Below are 21,812 nucleotides of genomic sequence, written 5' to 3' on the forward strand. Positions count from 1 at the left end.
TTGCAAGAAGATAAAACAGATTTAATATACTGCTGGACATCTCAAAGAATTTTAGATATCCTTCCATCCACTTTCTCAAAAACTTAGATCATAAAAGCTATAAAAAGGAAAGCATCCCGGACAAGTCGCCAGTTTATCCACACCTCTATATCAGACTTTAAATTTTTTTTGCCTTATTTATTCCTTTTTTGAATGAGTTTTTTTTAAAGCACTAGTTTTTTTCTAGTGCACTTTCTGCAGAGATTCAAGCAAAATCATTGTTGTCTTGTGTGTCTGCAATGAAATATTAAGATATATTATACAGTTAAAAATAAAATAATGTAAAAACCAAAATATAACAAAAATATTTATTAACAAATTATACAAATTAATAACACACGCACACACACAGAAAAAAAAAATACATAAGTTTGAAGCTCAAACAGTTCACAACTTAAATTCCTAAAACACATCCACTGATTCCAGCGAGGAAGAAGGTACATTTTAAACATGGGCCACTTCAAACTAACCAGTTCATGTCAAGAATCCACAAAAGAAAAGCCATGGCATGAAGTTTGAGGTCTAGTTGAGTTTGTATGGGATAAACATGTTTCTCCCTTAACTCTGTAAATCGATAGACTTTGTAGTATTCAGTCCTCCTGAGTGTTTTAGTTTGATGTTCAACATGATGATCAAACATGTAGAACTGTTTTCAGAAGCATATCACATTCTTGGTAAAAAAAACCCAAAAGTCTCAGCTGTCTTTTGTCTTTGCCTTGAGAAAGGGCTTATGGAGGACGTCAAAGAGTCGTCTTGCCTGTAAACACAAAATGTCAACATGTTAAGTCATCAAACACTTCATCTACGCCGTGTATATTTATACTCAGCACATGTGTTTTCCTCACTTTTTGTGGTCCAAGTCCTGGGCAGACAACCAAATCTTCCTTAGAGGCACTGACGATTCCTTCTACAGACTGAAGAATACATCATGTCTGTTTATTGATTGGATCATATCCACTGACAACATGACTGAACTACAATTACACACTCGCAGTTGTTCATGAACCAATCAAGTTGCACATCTCCCTTTAGGCTTTGCAGACTCTTGTGGTATATATAGTGAGTCTTTAAAGAAATTTAATAAACATGATCAATTAATACTTGAAGTGAAAATTGTGAAAAATGAGGCACTCACAGAGAACGCAGACAGCAAAGTAATGGCATCAGTTTTGTTGATAGACTTCACAGTTGTCAGGCAATCTGTAACCTTGAAGTAAGCAGAGATCCAATCAGCATTTTCAGTATTCATGGTCTTAAAGCTACTGCAACATTTTGGCAAATACTGTACATTCCCATGTTATCATATCTTCCATGACATTTCTATAACATCTATTTCTTTTATTAAATGGGCACAAGTAGGCGAAAAGACAAAAAAAGCACCAAGAGCTCACATAGAAAACAGTGACTCTACACACACCTTTGACAGGTAGTCTTTTTCGACTTGCTCCTTCAGCATGTCAGCTGGCTTCTTTTCATACGACTTATACGTTTCCAGGTAGCGACCTGCCTCTTCTGGACTGGCAGTTCAAAATGAAAACGACAGAAAACAACAAAACACATTTAAAAAGACAAGAAGTGTTTGACTTTGTCTTTGAACTATAGTTTTTAGATGTTGGAGCCAGAATCACACTGATTATTTATTTTATATATGTGTCTTGTAGCAAGCTGCTTACCTCCAAGCCAAGATGAGAGTGCAGTCAGCCATGATGCACATGCGAGCCAGCTCTTTTAACGCATGATGAGGATCTTTCTGTAGTTGAACAGATGTTAGGGTTAAAACAAAATACAACAACAATTCATTCTTAAAGACTTCATGAAGTCACATTAGTCCTTTAGATTTGCTACAAATTGAGATGTTGTAACATTTTTTCATTTTGACCCAAATCTGAGTCTTCTTACACAGTATCTATTATTTGGCAGCTCTGAGATCTTTATTTTCCTACGCACAGTGCCAAAAATAGTCTCCAGCTGCACCTCTTCACACTTCATTTACACCACTGTTAGCGAAACTAATTCAGCTGAGGCAAGATATACTTCACAAATGAGTAGATCTGCATTGATCACTTACATTAAGCTGCTAAAGGAGAGCTGTAATGTCCTGAAAAGATTGTTGTCTTGTTAATATATAAAACTTTTGGATGTTTACATTTTTGTCAGCAATTCATAAGGCCAGCTGACGTTACCAACCTGACAGCTGTTATCGTTAGATAATCCACAGTTTCATAGAGGTAATTTGTTTCCCCGTTTCTGTTGTTCACTTGCTTAAAAGCCTCAAATTTTGTTTCTAGTATTACCCAGATGTCCCAAAGCGGCCCTGGAGACACGAACACTTGCAGAACTATCACAAATTTACTTTTGAGTTCTGTGGCAGATGTTTACACAGTATTTAACAAAGGTGAGTATAATCCTTTGAAACAGTGTTTAAATGATAAATGATGTAAATTATATCACCTTATGGCACTTGCATTCTCCTGAGCTGACATTTAGAGTAGTGATTCTTATGAAAAGTAACACTCTTTGCTGGACTTTCTCAATTTTGGACCTGTGGGTTTTGTCTGATCTGTATGTCTGCCTCATGGTTCCACATAGAAAAGAATTGTCAGAGGAACTGAATAATCTCAACACGAAGCTCCACAAAGATGGAAAAAACATAAAGAAAGATTGATTTCCACCTAAAAATCAGTGGAAGCACAGCTGCTGCAGCAGTAATCAGGAGGTACAAAATGAGCCATATTGCCACTCATCAGAGCTGCAGTGGCTGTCCTCCTAAAATGATGCCACCAACAGTGCACTGCTTGCACAATCCAGCTCTGAGAAACAGTTGGGTAAGTGCTTAAGACTTGGCACAGGGGTTATAAATGGAAATCAGAGTTTTTGTGACAGCTGTGAAGGACAATGCATAACATTAAGCTCAGTGGATGGCGTCCAAGTAAAAGAACTTGCTTGTTCTTCAGTACAAAACTGTAATATTAAACTTAGAGGAGAAAAAAAGGACATGGAAAAAAAAACCCCAAAACAAACCGATGAATATTGGGAGCACGTTCTTTGGGCAGTTGAGAACAATATAAATATGTTCAGTTCAAATGGGATCAAACATGTTTGATGAGGTGTGGATACATTGGTGCAAAAGGTGCTGGGGAGATGACCTTTATAGTTTGCACTATGAATGTACCAAAATACTGTGACACCATGACTCCTAATCTCCAGAAGCCGGCAGAAGAGGGATATTCCAGCATAATAATGATCCAAGGCACACTGCCCACATCACAATAGAGTTTCAAAAGTAGAGGGAAAAAACACTATGACCTGCCCTTTTCAGGTCAGACCAAGTATGCTGCCTGACTTGAATCCAACTGAACCAGTTTAAAGAGAAAGGATAGAGCAATACAAACCATCCACCTAATAAGAAAAAGAAAAAGTATACTCCATGAGGAGGAGGACTGAGTCTGTCGTGAAAAATAAAGATGGACACAAAGTATTAAAGTATAAAAAGATCTAAAATGCAGTAGCTGCACTGATTCTGCTTTTATTATAGTCGATCTAAACAGGATCTAAAATGAGTTACTTTAAGAGCAAATTCTGTTCAGCATAGATGTAATCCAGTTACAAGAAAACGACACAATTTTAAAACCAAGTGGTACTGCACAGGTGTGTACCCACGTCTGCTGTCTGTGTGCAAATCTTCTGAATGTAATACCACACAGCTGTGCAAAATGCAGTCATTATATTTCACAGATGTGTAGTGCACAACAAAAGAAAATGAAGCATGAGCGCAAATTAATTTGCATCACCACTGTTTTGATCCTGTCACAAGACGGCTTCTAGTTGCTTGGAGGAAGTGTAAAAGATTTAGATGAAAACAAAGAGAATAAGAAGATGGTATCAGTCTTGAAATCCTGTAGCAGGAAACTTTGTACAGCCTCCTCCTTTCCTGATATGTACAAACTGAAGCTATTCAGATATAGATTTCACAAGAGTAATGTTCAACAGCTTCTGAGGTACTGAATGATTAAAAAAGATGCAGGAGCTGCATTTGAAATAGAAAAAAAGTGCCTTAATGCATTATTTATGTGACTACAGTTTCAAATCACTTTGACGCATTTCTCACATCAGGAACACCATTCTCACCGCTCTTCTCAAATTAATAACACGCTTCCCCACCAACCTTAGCATTTCCCATTGCGTCTGTACAAACTGCTGTTGTTTCTGCACATACACTCCTTTACATTCCTTTTTAAGAATCTGAACACTTAACATTAGGCTCACGTTTTTGCAGTCAGTAAGGTTTTGATAAAAGTAGAACAATAAACACATTAAGACAATTGAGAAAAAACTCTAAACTGGACTGTATATTATAAGCATGTGCTATTTTTACTTTATCAGAGGAAATGACACCTTAGAATAGCTGCTGCAGCCATTCAAAGATCTTAATTTGATTAGATTTGACAATGACTGACACAGAGCATCCCCTAATGGTTTGATAAATAGTAATAATCTCCAAGTTACCACAAAGAAGTCAGGCCACTGAATGTTGAGAATACTTTAAATAATCAGTAATGCTAAAGAGCATCTTTACTTACCACGTCTACTTGAACCAGTAGCACTCGTAGTGTGAATGTGTGTCCAAGCTGTTTCAGACGGTCATGGATATAGTTTGGGTTGAGATTGTGATACCTCAGACTTTATGTCGAGTCAAAAAACAAACAAACAGAAAGAACATAAACCAACATCAAAGCAAAGCAAAATACACAATAGAAATAAAGCAAAGGAAAAAAGCATATTTTTTCAACAAATATAAGCATAGAAACCTTTTTTTTTTATAACAACATGATATTACAGTAACAGAAAAAAGTAAAACAAAAATGTTCCAGTGTGTGTGCAGTGACAACAACTTTTTCTTGCTCACATAAACAGAGTTTGTGAAGCACAAAAACCCACCTGAGGAAGAGAGCACAGGTTGTCTGTCCCAAGACATAATCTGGCACAACATCTCCAAACTCCCATGGGACACTCCTAACAAACTTCAGAATGGGGTTTCCTCTCTGTAGTGTTAGAAATAAGTTTTGGGGTTTTTGGGTGTCTTTTCAACATCGACTGCAATATATGCTCATAATAGAGTTGACACACTCCTCATTAAAAGCATTAACCCCATGTTGTAAAGGATGAACTAAGAGAGATAGAAAGAGTTGGGTGTAGAAGGTAAATTGCTACACACTTACAGAACACAGTATCAGACAAGAAAGGTTACTTGACCTTGAGTGTATAATAACAGGGTGCTATAGCCAACAAGAAATAGAGACTTCATTGTGTCAATTAAAGCTGACTTCAACATGAAAATAAAACATCGCTGGTAACAACTGTAAGGTAGGGAGCGGTTTTCTCACAAGATCCCTGACTAGAGGTTAATGACCGTTGCCATGCGGAAGAACCCTGAGGAGAACAAATCAGGGGGCGACAAGTCTAAACCATCGCATCTTCCCATCAACAGCCAATCACAATTATTTCCTGTTTTCATGTGTCTAATATATACTTTGAATTATGAATTGTACTTCACTTCTCCGTGTGCAGACTGCTTGACACTGAGGAGTCCACAGCTGTGCAAGCCAAAATCTGGGACACTAATAGGAATGCATGAAAGGACGCTACGGTTTTCTGTAAACCATAACCTGTTGGATCAAAGCTATATAGTTTTAATACATACCTGTCGAGGACTGACAATAATGGTGCTCCCAGATCCCACTGGTTTAGGACCGGAGCTGATGCCCGGTTCTGACCTTTGGCCGCTTCCCTCTATTTGACCCGTTGTAGCCTCTTGTGCCTCTTCACTCAGTTTGACATGGGGCCCTTTAGCCAAGTCCTGCACTGTTTTACATTTTTCTGTGCTGGAGGACACTGTAGATGGTTCACTTTGCCTCACACAGGTAACTTCAGCATTATCGCTCCTGGGCAACTTGGAGGCAGCATCTCTACGTGAAGCAGCAGCCGCATTGCTTTTACTCTGGACGATGTATTCTGCGTAGGAGACCGGCTGGGTCACTGACTGAGCAGGCTTTGTGGTAGCTGAAGCTGAAATGCTTTGTCCAACTTTGGAAGCGAGTTGAAACTGTGGCTTTGGCTGAAACGCAATCACAATGATCAATCAACAATCACAATCAACTCTCTGAGAACCGATAATTTAACTATGAATTAAATCATATCAAACCACCATTCACGAGTCTGGAAATCCACCTGACGAAAACCCTTTATAGATACGTTTTTATAGCTCATTTTTAAACGAATCTTACGTTAAAAATTTAAATTGTATGCTTGAAGACTCGTTTGCTAGCAAGCCTGCTACGTAACCGTGAACTTATTTTTTTTTAGCAAAATACAGACCGGTGTTCTTTCTTTAGTGAAAGCAGAATCGTCCAGGTTGATGTTAAATCTCTTCTTCATGTCTGTTGACAGCTGGAGAATTCTCAAGTAAAAACATTAAGTTGAACTTGCAAGAACTCGCTTTCTGACACACAATGCAAGGTTGCAACGGCACTTCCGGGCCAATCCTTTCAGAATAAAAGCACAAACACACAGCCTTTTCAGTTCCTTCTGTCACAGGATAAAAACAAGCGTTATTACGCGATAATTATGCACTAAACTAGACTGTTGGCATGACATGCAAGTAAGTTAAAACAACTTTATCAACACGACCTTAATTTGTCTTGATATTTCCGAATAATTAGTCCACGTTCACACAGACCCGCAACTGATTTGAAGGTTTTTTAACATTCATTTTAAGGACATTTTTAATGCGTGTCATTCCTCATTAGTGGGATTAGGTGTCCCACTTTAGCATTCGTTCCTCATGTCAAAGCATTGCCCCTAATTCTGTTTGGCTCTGATTTTCAAAGTGAATACATGTCTCAAAGAAACGTGTCTGTGATAAACCACCTATGCATCCCTGTTGAAATCCAAAGGCGATTCAAAGAGAGAACGGTGGCTTAAATATATGTTTTAACTGTTTTTTACCCCTAAATTGAATGGATACAAGAGTCTATGAAGACTATTTATTAAAAATCTTAAAAATAAATCTAGCTTTCTATTCATACCAAATTCTGGAAAAATTATGAAAAACACTTCAGGCCGAAAATATTTCTAAACAAATATCAGCAGAAGTGCATCAAAACCAAAATCCAAGTTTGTTGAGTAAATAGCGTTCAAGAGAGTAGCTTAAACTACATGCCTAAACTATGTGTGCAGTGGACTAAATTTCCACACCACCACTTATGTACACGATATGGCTATATAGGGTTTTTTGCATTGCAAGCTAAAGTAATTAATAAATAGGAAAACACCGAGATATAAACATGTCAAGTTTTAATGCATTTGGCTGCGCTTGGAGTTGCCTAGGAGACAGTGACGCCGCCATTCAAACCCGCGGAGCATGGCATGTTGGGATACCTTCCCCATCATGGCGGGGCATCTAGTTGGCTAACGACTACGGTTAGCATATTCAGTGACTTCTTAGCTTCGGGCAATTTGCATTCATTTAGCATCCTCTACGCGGGAAGCGCAGCCATCCAACATTAACACAGTAAGTTTGCGTCACTGAAAGGGCTGTATGATGAACGAACGAACTAATCTGTTTTGTTGAAAGAAGTAGCAGCCAAGTGATTAGCAAACTAAGCTAACGAGCATGCTATGGCTAGCGGTAATGTCCTCGCTGGAGAGCAAGCGGGCAATGAGCCGACATTGAGGCCGAGGTGTGCAGGCAGTATAGTTGTCTTTTACTGCTTTCGTGTTGCCTAGCTGGTAAGCGTTTAGGTTAAAGGGAATAATAGTTTGACAAACATCGGAATTATTGTTCTTTAAAAGTAAGCTAACGTTAACTAGCAGCAACCAGCTGCAGTCATCTGTGAATGAACGTTAGCTTTAGCAGCGCAGGCCCGACAGCGGCTTATCTAACGTGTTAACGAACTGTCGCAGTTTGAAACTTTGTGTCCCTTGTTTTCGCCATTCATTTAGCTTTTGGTCTGCGAGTACAGGAGGGTTGTATTTCGCAGTTAATCAAAACTGTATTGTAATATATCTGTTGCTGAAAGGCCAGCTAAACTAGCTCAAGGTAACTGAATCCAAAAATAATGTGTTCTCTGGCGTTAGCCTTAGCTTTAATAGAGAAACGTAATGTCCACTAAACGTGTTAGCTATTTAACACCGTGTGCATCTTTGTTTTCGTTGAAGTAACCAGTTCTGAATTTATCCTTAAGTGAAGCCTTTACGTCCCGAAATTGGCGTTATTAATAATGTTTGTGAGCATTGGTCCTTTTCGCAGGTTATGTATCCATGCTGGCAAGGACTACTGATGGCTTTGTTAAAGCTTTAGCGTTACAAAACCACTTCGTCCGTGAGTAATGTGCAGAGTTTAATGGAAAGAAAAAACCGAATTAAAATCCTCAAATAAGCAATTGGGACCTGATTGTAAAAGATTTATAGAATCGTTTTTTAGATGTTACTTAAGATGTCCGTTGATCTTAGATTTTGGCTAACGAAGCATTATTGCTTAAAACTACGTGGCTAAGTTACACTGTTGAATACTTTTGAAATATGTTTGCCTTCACATTTCAGATTCACCTTTGTGTGGTAGACGGCAAGGGTAAACTACCTGATTCTGGTTATTATGTGCTAAATGGGTTATGATATTGGCTTATAGTAGACATATTACTGGAAGTGCTAGAAAACTACTTTCTTCAGTAGCGGAATAAAAGAGCGATGTTTTGTTCTTTGGACATGTAAATATTAAAGGATACTCATCTGTTAAATCTGTGTTATCTATGTTGATTTTTCTGGTTGATACTTCATTGTTTATTTCCAGAGTAATCTTGAAGAGTGTTAATTGATAATTTTCCAGAAATATACCAGTTTTAATATGGAAGTTGCTGCTCAAGACAAGGGACTTAAGTGTTAAACGTCAGTCTTTTTAAAAATTAGAGAAATGTAGGAAGATGGCCGTTTGATGGTCTGTTGTTGTTTCACAGTAAAACTTGTGATTAAATATAGGCCAAGCTATTCTGTTTTTCTTTCAGAATATTGTCTGATTTTGATGTACTGGTTTATATCCTTTTTCATAGATGAGCTACCTTAGTTTCCTAGTAGAAGGCTATTCTCAAATAATTCATTTGTTTTGGTAAAATCAAAATCAGTATTAATCGCACCATGGCTATATTATTTGTGAGGGAGCATTAAGTTGGCTTGCCATGGGGACTGGGTAGAGTACACTGTCTTTTTTTTTTCTTTCTTTTGTTTTAGAAAAACAGAGCAGCTTTAATCACAGCCCTACTGATTACTTTGGGGCAGTTTTTGTACCTTTGGATAATTGCAGGGGCAAATAAAACACAAGTGTAGTAAAACAAATTTTTCTTCAGACTCATGTTAGGCATTAAGAATATTTCTCCCACGACATTTAAAACCAATTAGATCGGGCTGTTTTTTTTATTAGATACGTGAATACCACTTAAATGGTATTTAGTCATCAACAGTGGTTGACTCATAACAACCAATGATTACTGTTTTGCTCCAAATCAGTAGAAAGTTTTCATCCTTACATGTAGTTTGAGGAAATATTAGCAGTTTCAGTAGCGTTACCAAAATGTATACTAAAGTATGGTGAATCTATACTTCTGTTGGTATGGCATCCGTTTGTTGCTCAAGTTAAATTACCTTTTTCTCTCCCTAGAGTTGAGAGAGGGAACAGCACAACAGTGACATTGAAATAATCTTTTACAAGATCAGCATAACAGCATAATGGAGTGTGCAGTGGACATCCCCTCAGGTAAGCGATGCACAAGCCCCAAAGAGGTCCGAATCTGTTCAGATTTGACTCATTTTGTTTAAGTTTGTTTTTGCCCCACAGGTTTCAGTGTTAAAGTGTAAGTATGTGCCTCAGTAAATTTATGTGAAATGAATAAAATATAACTTATATTTATTGTTATCTCTAATTTATGTGAGATTTAAAATAAATGTACAAAAAAATATCAAGTTGCTTTTAATTTCTGTAAAGCTCCATGCTGAACTGGTCTCACTGCATGATTGCGGATGCCTTTTAGTATTCATTTTTGGGATGGATAAACCACAGTATTTGTGCTAGTTTCTCTCCTCTCTTTGTGTAAAGCTCTTTACTTCCCTTTGCACATAGCAAGCCCATTGACATGAAGATAACTAAATGATTAATTAGTCTGTTTACAGTTAATTAGTTATTTTCCCAACAAATAATGATCTGTTCAGAACGAGAGTGACTCACTGGAAACACTGCTTGTTATTAGGCATGGACACAAATACGATCATTGTTGAATATTTGAATAGATAAGATAAGATAGAACTTTATTAATCCCTCGGGTGGGTTCCTCTGGGAAATTCGACTTCCAAAAAAAAGCACAGCAATGACCGAAGTTACAGTTACAATAGTGATTAAATTATTAAAATACAAAAAAAAAAGTAATGGTTTACATGACTGTTCCGTCTGAAAATATTGTTCTTTTGCAATGCTGTGTAAGATGTAATGTCCTATTAGTGCCAGGTGGTGGTAGTATTGATCAGAGCTGTTTACCTATCACTAATAAACAATAAGCAGGCATCTGATTAGTAAAAATGTGTTTACATTGTACAAACAGGAAAATGTAGAACCAAACGCCACTGCAGCTGCCAAAAAGTCGTTTTTTCATCTTGGGTAAAATAATTACCAATAATTAGATCTAGTATTCTCTCAAACAGGTAAAGCTACTATCTAGGTATGCACTGTAATTTGATAGTTGTTTGGGTGGGCTGTGATTGCCAGTGAAAACTAAATTGTGAATGAGATGTCAATCCTTGTATTCCAAGTGTATGGGAAACACAACCTTAAAGCCTGTTGGGAATGATGTAGTTGTTTGGGCACAGGTTTTGCTGCCTGCTGTTCTGTCAGTATCATTGATCAGCTGCTCATCCCATCTACTAGATGCTTGAAACTGGCTGAAGAAGGTTATCAAAACAGACTGAACATTCAGAATATCTCATGCTTCATTATGTTTGACCAGCGCTCTTGAACACCATCTGGCATTCCCCAGAACCATGTACAGAGTTGGTTACAGTTATCCCTCTCTCTAGATGGTTCTAGTTTTCTCTTGAACTGTTTTCACCCAGTGTTGGATTTGATATTGAACAGGATATTCAAGATACCAGCTCCGTGGACACAAAGTCCAGTTTGGAGCACAAAGTCTGTGTGATGTTTTGTTACAAAAGTGTTCGAATTACGCAGGTAATTGTTGAGTGAATTCACAGAGTGTGTGGCCATCACCCTTCCTACTGGGTGCTCTTGCCTTACAAAAAAAAAAAACAACTATACATGAAAAGTGGTAAATTACCCAACATGGTTCTCTGGGTATTGTCAGTAAGTTTTACCCATATTCTATTGCAATATTTCATTTTATTATCGTTGCCCGACATTATACCGGTATTACCATGAACGGTATGATATGACCCAACCCTAATGCTGGTGCTAACCAATATCTGTAAACTATCTCATAACAGCTTGCTCACAACATTACACTATAAACTAGATGAACCGTACAGAACTAAATGGTATCTGCTTGCTGTAGATTTTTCATTTTCTGTTTGTCAAAGACTTGTGTAATTTGAAATATTGGATTCCCTGTGCAGGTGAGGGGGAGGCACCTGAGAAAGATGACATGAATGCCAAGGAAGAGCTTGAGCCTTCCCACAAGAAAAACAAGAAACACAGAAAACACAAGAGCAAGAAGAAGAAGAGGCGGAGGAAGGGCGAGAAGGAGAGTAGTTCAGAATCTGGTGCAGAGTCTGATGTTGAGCCTCCACCTCCACCGAGACCTGTCAGGACCACCAGAGCCAGGTTGGAAAAATTTAAAATTCTAAACTAAATGTGAGACTTGATAAGTTGGCACAGTAAAAATTGTACATTACTTAATATTTAGGATTTTTTTTCTTGCATACAAAAGCAATTGATTAATAAAAGTTTCATTTTCCAAAACAAAATAATCAGTTTTGTTATTCAGAAGTGCTTAGATTTCTGTAGTTGACTCTTTGCCGTTACTGTACATGGACTGATTCATGCTTACTCTTGTGCCTTGAAGGCCTACATTTGACCAAGGAAAATCCTGTATTCAAACCATTGGAAATTATTTGCAATCTTAAATTTTAATAAGAATATTTTCTTCTTCCTGCTCCTTTTCACACATGGTTGTAGTGCTTTATTGATAGAAAGTGTGGTTTGTTTGTTTGATCTGTTGTACCAAGTGTGAAATAAATAAATGAAATGAAGATGTGATTGTTCATTATGTAAGTCATAATTGTAGACAAATGTAATCTGACTAAAACAACACATAGACGTTGCATTTTTCTTTTTTCTTTTTAATGTAAGTAGAAATAACTGAAATTGTAAACCACTAAAATAATATAAAAGTTGAAGTTGTTTTAAAAAAGGCCTATATTAAATGGGAAGCTTTTCTAAGAAAAGTCACAAGGTGCCTTTTTTGTTGGGCACAGACTGCACGAATTATAAAGATTTTTGATGGATCTGTTCTCTTTTGATGAGCAGTTTGAGAGGAATCACAACATTTAATCAGCTACCTCAACAACCAATGATCTGTGTCCTCTCTAAACCGTGGTGCAGAACAGACACGTGCACATTATCTGAATTTCCTAAAGGTCTATGTCTACATGTTGTATCTTTCTTTTGTTGGTACCATTCATTCAATTGAAATTGCATGACTGTCTGCATCTCTTTTAAAACACTCATGACAAATCAATTTTGTCTAAATGAGCCCATGGTTGCAATTAGGCTGACCTCCACTTCAAAGCCAGTTAACAGATCTATACATCTGCGCATAAAAGTAGCAGGTTTTGCCTTTGACTAAAGACTTAATGAATTCTGAATCAACCCAGTGTGCTATTTCAATAAATTTTCACTGTCTGTGAACCTTTTTTGATAGATTAGCTGAATTTTTTTGTTTCAAGTGTGTTAATTTTTTTTTTTAGCAGATTAACAAAGAAAAATCTCTTTAACTTAGTTTTTGTTGTATTTTTAGTGCCAGACTGGCAGCAGCTGCAGGAGTTGGAGACCAAGGAATCAAGGAAGAAAGCAAAAAGGATCCAATTACAGGTAGGAGAAAGTCAGACATGGCTATAATTGATAATTGCTTAAAAAGCAATGGTGTAATGTCAACTTTTTTTTTTTGTCTTCTTTTTCTTTCTAAATTGTGATTTTCTTCAGATCGTATTGATACAGAGGGAGAGACAAAATCCAAAAAACAAAAAAGGCATGCAGCTAAAAAGAAGAAAAAAAAGAGAAAGAAAGATGAAAAGCAGGAAAGGAAATCCCCATCTCGCTCCCCTTCTGAAAGCAGCTCTGCCTCAGGTTCAGACTCTGAAGGTGAAGGAGGCAAAGCATCTGGTGGTGGTAAATACTCTCCAGCTGTGGCATCTGACCTCAAAGAACCAGTATCCAGACTGGTTCCAAAAGGCAAACGAGGGGAGGAGAAACCCCTTCCCATCATTGAGCAGAAATCTGAATTGCTTGGAGTCAAAAAAGAAGAGACATCAGATATCGATGTGCCCACAACTGAGGCGCAGGACAGTAACATTAATGAATTGGAGGAGAAGCCTATGAGATCACCCCCTGTAGACCAGGAAGAGGCAGTCCAGATGGCAACAGTTAAAACAGAGTGCAGTCAGGGAGATGGTACATTCAGCCATGCCCAGGAATTGCCTGACATAATCCCAAAACAGGAAGGTGCTGCTCAAAGAGATGACCCAGTACTGAAAGATCAGACAAATTCAATTCAAGGGGCGAAAGTCACGGAGGATGAATTGCGTAATTCTCCTTCACCTTCCAGAACCGTAGAAATAAAGAAGAGTGAGTCAGGCCCAAGTCGGTCACCATCACGTAGTCCCAGCAGGCAGGAGTCTCAGACAACATCATTAGTGAAAGAACGGTCAAGAACCCATTCCAGGTCAACCTCAAAGGGAAAACGATCTGCAACTCCTATAAAGCACGCCCGTTCTCGGTCCCGCTCCGAGACCCCTAAATCCCAGACGAAGTCACTGTCTCCCCCCCGCAAGTCTCCGAAAAGAGTAAGCCGTCGGTCCCGATCTACTTCTCACTCTGTCACCCCTAAAAAGAAAGTGTCAAAGTCTCCAAGGAAGTCCAGGTCTCCGAAACGGCGGAGGAGTTCCCTATCTGTTTCCCCAAAGCGTCGTCATCCTTCTCCGTCTCCAAAAAGAAAGATATCACGGTCCCCTAAACGTGACAGGCGGAGGTCACCATCTCTATCTCGGTCTCCGAGGAGAAGTCGAAGGTCAAAGTCTCGTTCCCGTGGAGGCACGCGGCACTCCAGGACCCGCTCACCTCGCCGTGGGGGTGGAGTTGGCAGACGTTCGCTGTCACGTTCAATCACTAGACCACGCCGCTCCCACTCTAGATCCAGACGTCCCTTTGGCCGCTCCAGATCACGATCACCAGCAAGACGTACTGGAGGGAGACGCTCCAGGAGTCGATCCTTGTCTCGGCGCAAGCGATCACCACTCCCCAGATCCCGTCGTTCAAGATCTCGGTCGGTCCGCAGGAGCAGACGAACTCGGTCACGTTCTATTGTAGTGCTTAAGCGCAGTCGTCGCTCCAGATCCAGGAGTCCCCGCAAACGAACAAAATCCAGGACCCCTCCCTCCAGACGGCGGTCTAAATCCCGATCTCCAGTCAGAAGGCGCTCTCGTTCCCCTGCTAAGAGAAACCGTTCACCACCACGGTCTAGTAGACGGTCTAGGTCTCGCTCATTGACTCGAAGACACCGGTTAAAGTCACATTCACCACCGCCTAGCAAAAGGAGGTCCAAAACTCCGAGGAAGAGTGGAAGAAGATCAAAGTCTAAATCTGAGTCTGCCGACTGCAGGTCTAGGTCTGAGTCAAGTGGTGGGCTTTCTGACAGCTCATCTCCAGCCAGATCCACATCTCCTTCCCCAGTTAAACAGAAGAAGCCCCCCTTGCTTAAGGTTGCTGGGGAAAATGGAGGACTTGCAGCTACAGAAGGTGAGACCTTTTCCCTTCAAAATATTTAAGTAAGCCATTGAAACCAATGTTTTTCTCCAGATGTTTTTATCTTCATATAAGTGTCCCAATTCATGTATTGCCCATTAGATTCAAGTAATCAATCATTTAATTGATTGATTGGTTTAGTTTATGCAAATGTGCATATCTTCATATGATATGTCATTGACGTTGCAGGTGCTTGGAAGCCAGTACTCCCAGCAACATCTTCCAGCTCTGAAATTGGGAATTCTTCAGAAAAGTTGCAGGATGAACTTGTTAATCAGACAAGTTCAGATTCTCCTCAAAAAGGGGGAGATGTTTCCAGGTCCAGGTCTGTTTCTCAAGAGCCTGGCACTGGCACGGATGGGTCAGATTGTTCGGAAGGCTCAGATGAGGAAGTGGAATCTCCAGTTAAAACGGGATCCAAAAGCCAGAGAAGCTCCTCACGTTCAGCATCTCCAGAAGTACAGAAAAAGCAGCTTTCCCCATCTCCCTCACCTGCGGAGCACAGAAAACTTTCTCGTTCAACTTCATCACCTCGGCGTTCAGCATCAAAGTCTACATCCAGAAGAAAACTGTCCAGGTTTGTTTTGTGGTATTACATGATACCAAAATAGTAAACGAGAGAAATCTCTCCCTCTTGCTTGTTCTGTAGTTGTTAAACTGTTGGACTGTGTACAGATATTAAATGTGAGTACAGTGTACGGTTATCAGTCTTATCATTTACCTTCCCTTAGGTCCAAGTCTCCAGTGAAGAAAAGAGAATCTGTTTCTCCATCAGAGAGGAAGAAGCGGCGGTCCAAATCTCGGAGCCCTGCACGTCGTCGGAGATCAAGGTCACGGTCTGCCACACGACGCAAGCGCTCACGGTCCAAGTCACGAACCAAAACGCGCCGGTCCAAGTCCCGTTCTGCAACCCGCAGGAGGCGATCTCGTTCACACTCACCAAATCCCAGAGGAAGGAGGAAGTCCACAGAAAGGAGTAAGCGCTCTAAGAGTCGCTCCACTGGCCGCAGAAAAAGGTCCAGATCAGGAGATAGAAGCAGGCGATCCAGATCTCGTTCACCGGATCGTAGACGCAGGTCAAGGTCGAGGGGTCGAGGGAGACGCCCAGTATTTCGCAGTCGATCCTTTGACAGACGAGACAGGTGGAAGAGGGAACCTAGCCACTCTCCAGTTCTCATCCTCCGCAAACAACGTCGCTCAGGTTCCCGGACACGACGCAGCACCAGCAAGACTCCTCCACGGCTGACTGATCTGGGTAAGACATTTTGATGTCATATTTCTAAACATTTATGCAACGTGTTTACGTGATTTTTCTTTTTGTGCTCCACATATGCAAGAGGTTTTGTTTCTTAATTCCATTTGCTTTATCTAAGCTTCCTTTGCCCTAATGTGTTTCCCCTCATTCTGTCAATCTTTTACCCTCCTTTCCTCAGATAAGGATCAGTTGCTCGAGATAGCCAAGGCTAATGCTGCTGCCATGTGTGCCAAGGCCGGGGTTCCAATTCCTGAGAGTCTTCGACCAAAAGCCATCCTTCAGCTCCCTCTGCCTACTCCATCTCCTTCCCCCATCTCCTTACCTTTACCTTTGCCCCTTCCAATGGGCATGGGAATGCCAAACATGCCGAATATGCCCAACATTGGTCCAATGGGGTTACCAAATATTCCGGGAATACCCAGCATGTCAAACATCACTATGAGTGCTGCTGTGGCAAGTATGACAGCAGCTACTATGACCGCTGCCTTGACCAACATGGGTGCCCTGGCGGCCATGCCTCCCCTTGCTCCACTTCCTACAATAACTAACAAGCCTCCCCCGTGCCTTGTCCCACCAACACCATCTCTTAACCTGGACCACATCGAGGAAGCCAAGAGGAAAGTCACTCAACAGGCTAACATACATACCATCAAAGAGCTTACTGAGGTAAACGTGTGGTTTTGCTTCAGATTTTGATTGACGTTGCTGTTTTTCTGAAATCATGTGGAACAGAAAATATTGTAGTGCAGTGTTTTTGTTTTTGTTTTTATTTATTAATTTTTTTAAATCGTTCAAGGCTTTAGTACATTTATCTTTTTATTTGAGTAGGTTTATGTCTATTGAAAGAATAATGTGTTGGATATAGCCATCTAAAACAAATCACAGTAAGTGCAAATTGAAAGCAGTTAGAATATTAAATATTTGACATAGTGACATAATGTTTTTCAGGGTTCAGTTATATTGAGGTGAAGTTGTTTGTCACCATGCAAAGAACACAATGGAATTTCTTTTGCTTGTGTTTTCTACTTTTGAACCCCATAACATTTCTGTAATGGTTCATATATGTAAAGTATGGACCATTCTTTACCTGATGTTTTTTTTTTTTTTTTTGTAGAAGTGTAAGATGATAGCAAATAGCAAGGAGGAGATGGCCACTGCTAAACCACATGTCTCAGATGATGAAAGCTAAACACCCCAACCCTCAAGGTAAATGTCTGTCTTTATTTCATTTCTATATTAGTCTGTACCTTCGTCTTTATTAGGGCTGCCACAAACGATTATTTTGATGGTCGACTAGTCACCGATTATTTTTGCGATTAGTCGACTAATCAGATCATGCATCCATTGAATGTAAAACGTACAGCTTATTGCACCAGCATGCATCTGCTCTTATATAACAATCATTAGCTTACAGTTTTAAGTGTTTAAGGTATGTGCTAACTAAAAATAAAGACAGGATGATAGTTTATTAAATTTTAATGAAGTTTGCAGATTGTTTCGGTGGAGTTTAATAAACTCAGCCGTCTGCTCCTTGCTATCTAAAATATAACAGGACACTGGAGTATATTCTCGAGCGTCTCACACTTCTGATACCGTAATCAGTTGTCTGCTTGACGTTTATTCAGCTGTGTAAAAACTATAACTTTAATCTCAGCCTCAGATTTACTCAGGGACAAATAAAATACTGAAAAAAGCCAAACAATAACATTTTTAAGTTATCTAAGTGACTTATATATGTTTAACCTGAGTAGCGAAAGACGGCGGTGGGTTTGAAAACGATTTGCCGGAAGTCCGGTGTTCTCACCGGCTCTAGTGAGCCTTGAACCTCGGCTAGCTAATGAGCTAGTGGGTAACAGACGTCTCCGAAAACGGAGCGCTTTTGAAAATATGTGGTGTCTGATAAACTGAGCAGATGTTTGAAGTTTACACAGCTACATTCTCGTCTGAAAATATGTTAAACATTTATTTTGTGACCCAGAAAGAATAATAAGAGTAATATTAAAACTAACTAGCTGCCGCCATTGTTGGAAACTGAGCAGGGCTGCGATGGGCCGCGCTATGAATTCTGGGACACAGTTTCTTCTTCTTCAGCGTTTAATGGCAGCTGGCGTCCTTGTACATGCAATGCTGCCATCTTCTGTTTCAGTCCGTTATTACACTCTTAAATCCTACTACTTATTCCTGCGTCTTTTGGGATCTTACAAAGCTTCCAACGACACGTCGACTATTAAATTAGTCTTCGACGATTTTGATAGTAATCGTGGCAGCCCTAGTCTTTATATTAATTTCATAAATTATACATTATTCTCCTGTAGGTTCCTCATTCTGCTATGTGCTGCAACACCTTTCAGCAGCTTAGTCATTAGGCTCCATCAAATAAACTTTTTAAATTTAATTTTTATATAATTGAATGACACAAAGTTATAGCCCATCAAATGTGAAGTGTCCGTGTTGTACATTCAGAAAGGTGTAGCATTCATTATTTTCTAAGGAATGACTTGTAAACTCTTTGAAATTATAAACATTTTAAAAGTGATAATGAATAATGTGTCTGGTTTTTATCTGACTGTTTGCTGTGATTAGTGTGGGCTGATTGTTTGTCCATAATTGTGATGAAGTCAGGCCTCATTTACAAGTAATCACTTTAAAATCTTGGCAATTCCAAAGAGTTCACAAGTTCTTTGTTTTACGGTAACTACATTACTAAATCACTAAAGCCAACTGTGCAATTTCAGCTTTAAAATTGCACATTTACTATTATAGCTGCTCATCTGACAGTTGAAAACATAAATTTTACTTTTGTTCTTGTAAATGACACCATTTGTGTTCCCCATAGCAACGGAGACCTCTAAATATGTTATTTTTGTTCATGCAAATATTTAGGCACTAGGTCATACATTAGCCTGGAAAGGCATGCAGCTTTTAGTCTATAGCTGGTGGACAACAACTTGTGCACTGCCAAAACGCCTTGAGTGGAGCGCCCCCCTCTAATATTAGTACTAATTTAGAACACAAGCACGTCAACATCAGTAGAGCTATTATAGTTTAAGCTCACAGGGTATACGGACCTGAGAACAGCTATACCAAACCAAATAATTCAGAAAAAATAAATGCACATTACAGCCCTGTTTTTGTGCATAGATGGTGATCATTTAATCAGTTTTGTGATTTTTGTCGATTATTCAAACTAGACAAAATACCATACATTTATATTTTCCTCTGTCTTTGTCTCTATACAGCCTCTTCCCTCGAAGGACTGAAGGAAAACATTTTTTGTCTTTTCCCCCCCAAAAGGACTTTTCTCTCTGTTAGACAGATGACTTGGTTGAGTGGAGGAGCACTGTAGTTGTCATACACAACATAGGAGTACTGGCCACTGCCCACTCTGCTCCCCGGTTTGTAGGAGTGAGATACAACCAGACTTCCACCTGTGATGCCACTGAGAAAACTGGGGACTCTGGGGCGTGCAACAGTTGGACGACTGTACTGTGTGTGTGTGCGTGTGTGTTTGTACATAGTGACTTACACCACCAACACCTCAGTGTTTCTGCTTATGCAAGCAGTCACTGTTGTAAAGACTGAAGAGGAAACAAACCAAACTAGTGGCGCAAGTGTTTTTGTAAACTGCCTCCAAATTTCTCTACATTTGTTTTACCTTCATGCTTTCTTAAGAATTGTGTTCAGTGGAGACTGTTTCCTTGTTCTGCTGTATTTTTCCCTCGGTTATCTCTAGTCCCTGATTTTATAAATAAATAATGCATATTAAGGTAGAGATAGTAGATCCTCACGTGTTTTAATAAGCTTGGATCTCCAGGGTGTGTGAGTAACCACAGGTTCTTTTGAAGGAAAGAGTCATTTGAATATATAGGTTGCCAAAAAAAAAAAAAGAGTGCTTGAATTGTGGCAATGAAAAAAAGAATTTCATTTCACTAAACATGACTAATTCAGTTTGTACTGCCCTGGGTGTTCTCCCCCTCCCCCCTGTTTTTATAGCACCAAGCTGATCTTTGATTCTGTCCTGGTCTTTCATTTGGGCTTTGTTGGGATGTTTTGAACTTAGGAACATGTTTTGCTTCAAATTTTGAAAGGGGAGTTTATTTTTCCATCAGTATGGCAACAAGTGCCATTTGTCAGGCATGACAAGCAGTCGAGATTGATGGGCTGTCTTAGAGGTACTTAAGACAAGTGGTGAATATCCTATATTTAGATCACAGGCAGAAACGGTTGAGAAGGTTTCCTGATGAGAAAAAAGAGGGGTGCATATTCATAGAGTTCATCAGTACAGGTTTATCGGGTTTTTAGTTTACACATTTAAATGTCAGTTGTTTGTGTTTATGGGCCTTTTTTTTAAGAGGCAGACATGGCATGTCAGTACCAAGAAAGGTATGGTTGTATTGTACTGAGCTGGGGTTAGCGCATGGTTAATACTGTAGAATGAGTTGACGATGCTCTGTTTTTGTGTATTTGACAATCAGGTTATTTCTCTCAATATGCTTGTTTTGAAGAAAGAACTGTAGCTGCTTGAAATGTACACGTCTTGTACTCAGGTGGCAAATACAAGTGAATTGATATCAAGAAAAGTGTATCGTGCAAACATGAAACGCCCAACAAACCCTTTTGATTTAATTTCATCACATTTAATATTTGCTTTCCATGTAAATGCTATTACATTATCCTGTATTATGTGGGCCGGGAAAACATGTTTCATAGAATTAATTTGTCCCTAACTGAAGAACAAAGACAAACTTGGTGCTCTTGGGAAAACTGACAGGGACGAGCTTCTTCTTCTTCTTCTTCTTCTTCTTCTTTTTTTTTTTTGCTGGTTTTACAAAAATCTTGCACTCATAATTCATTTGTTTTCATTAGAGGGAGGAATATTCCTGAATCCATCTGGCTTTGTCTTCCTCCCATGCCCAGGGCTGTTTAACTGTTGGAGGGAATCTGAAAGTTTTAACAAGACTTATTCGGTTGACTTGATCCCTGAGGTAGCTATTTTAATGAAAGAAAAAAACAAGGTGATGCATTTTAGGATTTTTTTTTTTTTCTTTTTTGGTCATTTGAATATTACATCGCTTGCTTTGTACATAAATGTGTCGATGATTATTAAAAACCTCAATGATAAGTACTTCTGATCTCCTGTTCTTTGTTGACTTTAGTCATTTTTATGTGGATCTTAATTTCTGGAGAAATTTCCAGTGACATCATCATCATTACAAAACATTATTTTGAATATTACAAGAATTAGTATAAATATTAACTAGTAAAGCTTCCCATAGAGGGTGCGTGCATTTTCAGCTGCAAGCTGTGCTGTACTAACATGCATCGCAATAAATAAATTTTAAAAAAAAATTATCCACAGTTTATAGTGTTTGTGTGAAGAAATTTTCCGTTGTGATTTTAAAGGTGTGTGGCGATACACTGGCATGATGGGTGATTTGAAGTGGA

At 39.2% G+C, this 21,812-nt stretch overlaps 2 protein-coding genes across 4 annotated transcripts; one reads left to right on the top strand and one right to left on the bottom strand.

The window, feature by feature from the left end:
• Nucleotides 1-333: 333 nt before the first annotated feature.
• Nucleotides 334-6,569, bottom strand: ercc1 (excision repair cross-complementation group 1). Its single transcript, XM_085250133.1, has 9 exons — nucleotides 6,415-6,569; nucleotides 5,741-6,154; nucleotides 4,978-5,081; nucleotides 4,620-4,719; nucleotides 1,713-1,789; nucleotides 1,457-1,556; nucleotides 1,175-1,246; nucleotides 885-953; nucleotides 334-796 (listed from the first exon to the last, which is right to left on the bottom strand). The coding sequence occupies exons 1-9, from the start codon at nucleotides 6,472-6,474 to the stop codon at nucleotides 734-736; spliced, it is 1,059 nt and encodes a 352-aa protein (XP_085106259.1). The 5' UTR covers nucleotides 6,475-6,569; the 3' UTR covers nucleotides 334-733.
• Nucleotides 6,570-7,439: 870 nt separating this feature from the next.
• Nucleotides 7,440-21,492, top strand: sona (SON DNA and RNA binding protein a). Of its 3 annotated transcripts, none has more exons than XM_085249133.1 (10): nucleotides 7,440-7,609; nucleotides 9,749-9,844; nucleotides 11,707-11,914; nucleotides 13,110-13,183; nucleotides 13,295-15,106; nucleotides 15,302-15,689; nucleotides 15,844-16,367; nucleotides 16,546-17,033; nucleotides 17,482-17,573; nucleotides 19,607-21,492. In XM_085249133.1, the coding sequence occupies exons 2-9, from the start codon at nucleotides 9,817-9,819 to the stop codon at nucleotides 17,554-17,556; spliced, it is 3,597 nt and encodes a 1,198-aa protein (XP_085105259.1). In that variant the 5' UTR covers nucleotides 7,440-7,609; nucleotides 9,749-9,816; the 3' UTR covers nucleotides 17,557-17,573; nucleotides 19,607-21,492. The 3 variants fall into 3 exon arrangements, with proteins under 3 accessions (XP_085105259.1, XP_085105260.1, XP_085105261.1); XM_085249134.1 differs by lacking the exon at nucleotides 7,440-7,609 and adding an exon at nucleotides 7,655-7,778; XM_085249135.1 differs by lacking the exon at nucleotides 7,440-7,609 and adding an exon at nucleotides 7,702-7,827.
• The last annotated feature ends 320 nt before the right edge of the window (nucleotides 21,493-21,812 follow it).

The sequence above is a fragment of the Mchenga conophoros genome, linkage group LG16 (assembly GCF_057382185.1).
Source record: "Mchenga conophoros isolate Kocher_MC1m ecotype Shallow Benthic linkage group LG16, M_conophoros_male_GT1.1, whole genome shotgun sequence".
Taxonomy (NCBI): domain Eukaryota; kingdom Metazoa; phylum Chordata; class Actinopteri; order Cichliformes; family Cichlidae; genus Mchenga; species Mchenga conophoros.

Coding starts and splice junctions, on each gene's coding strand:
- ercc1 (XM_085250133.1), bottom strand. CDS start 6,474: ATGAAGAAGAGATTTAACATCAACCTGGACGATTCTGCTTTCACTAAA. Junction 1,790..4,619: donor TACTGGTTCAAGTAGACGTG/GTAAGTAAAGAT, acceptor GTTCAACTACAG/AAAGATCCTCATCATGCGTT. Junction 1,557..1,712: donor ACTCTCATCTTGGCTTGGAG/GTAAGCAGCTTG, acceptor TTGAACTGCCAG/TCCAGAAGAGGCAGGTCGCT.
- sona (XM_085249133.1), top strand. CDS start 9,817: ATGGAGTGTGCAGTGGACATCCCCTCAG. Junction 11,915..13,109: donor GTCAGGACCACCAGAGCCAG/GTTGGAAAAATT, acceptor TTGTATTTTTAG/TGCCAGACTGGCAGCAGCTG. Junction 16,368..16,545: donor TCCACGGCTGACTGATCTGG/GTAAGACATTTT, acceptor TCCTTTCCTCAG/ATAAGGATCAGTTGCTCGAG.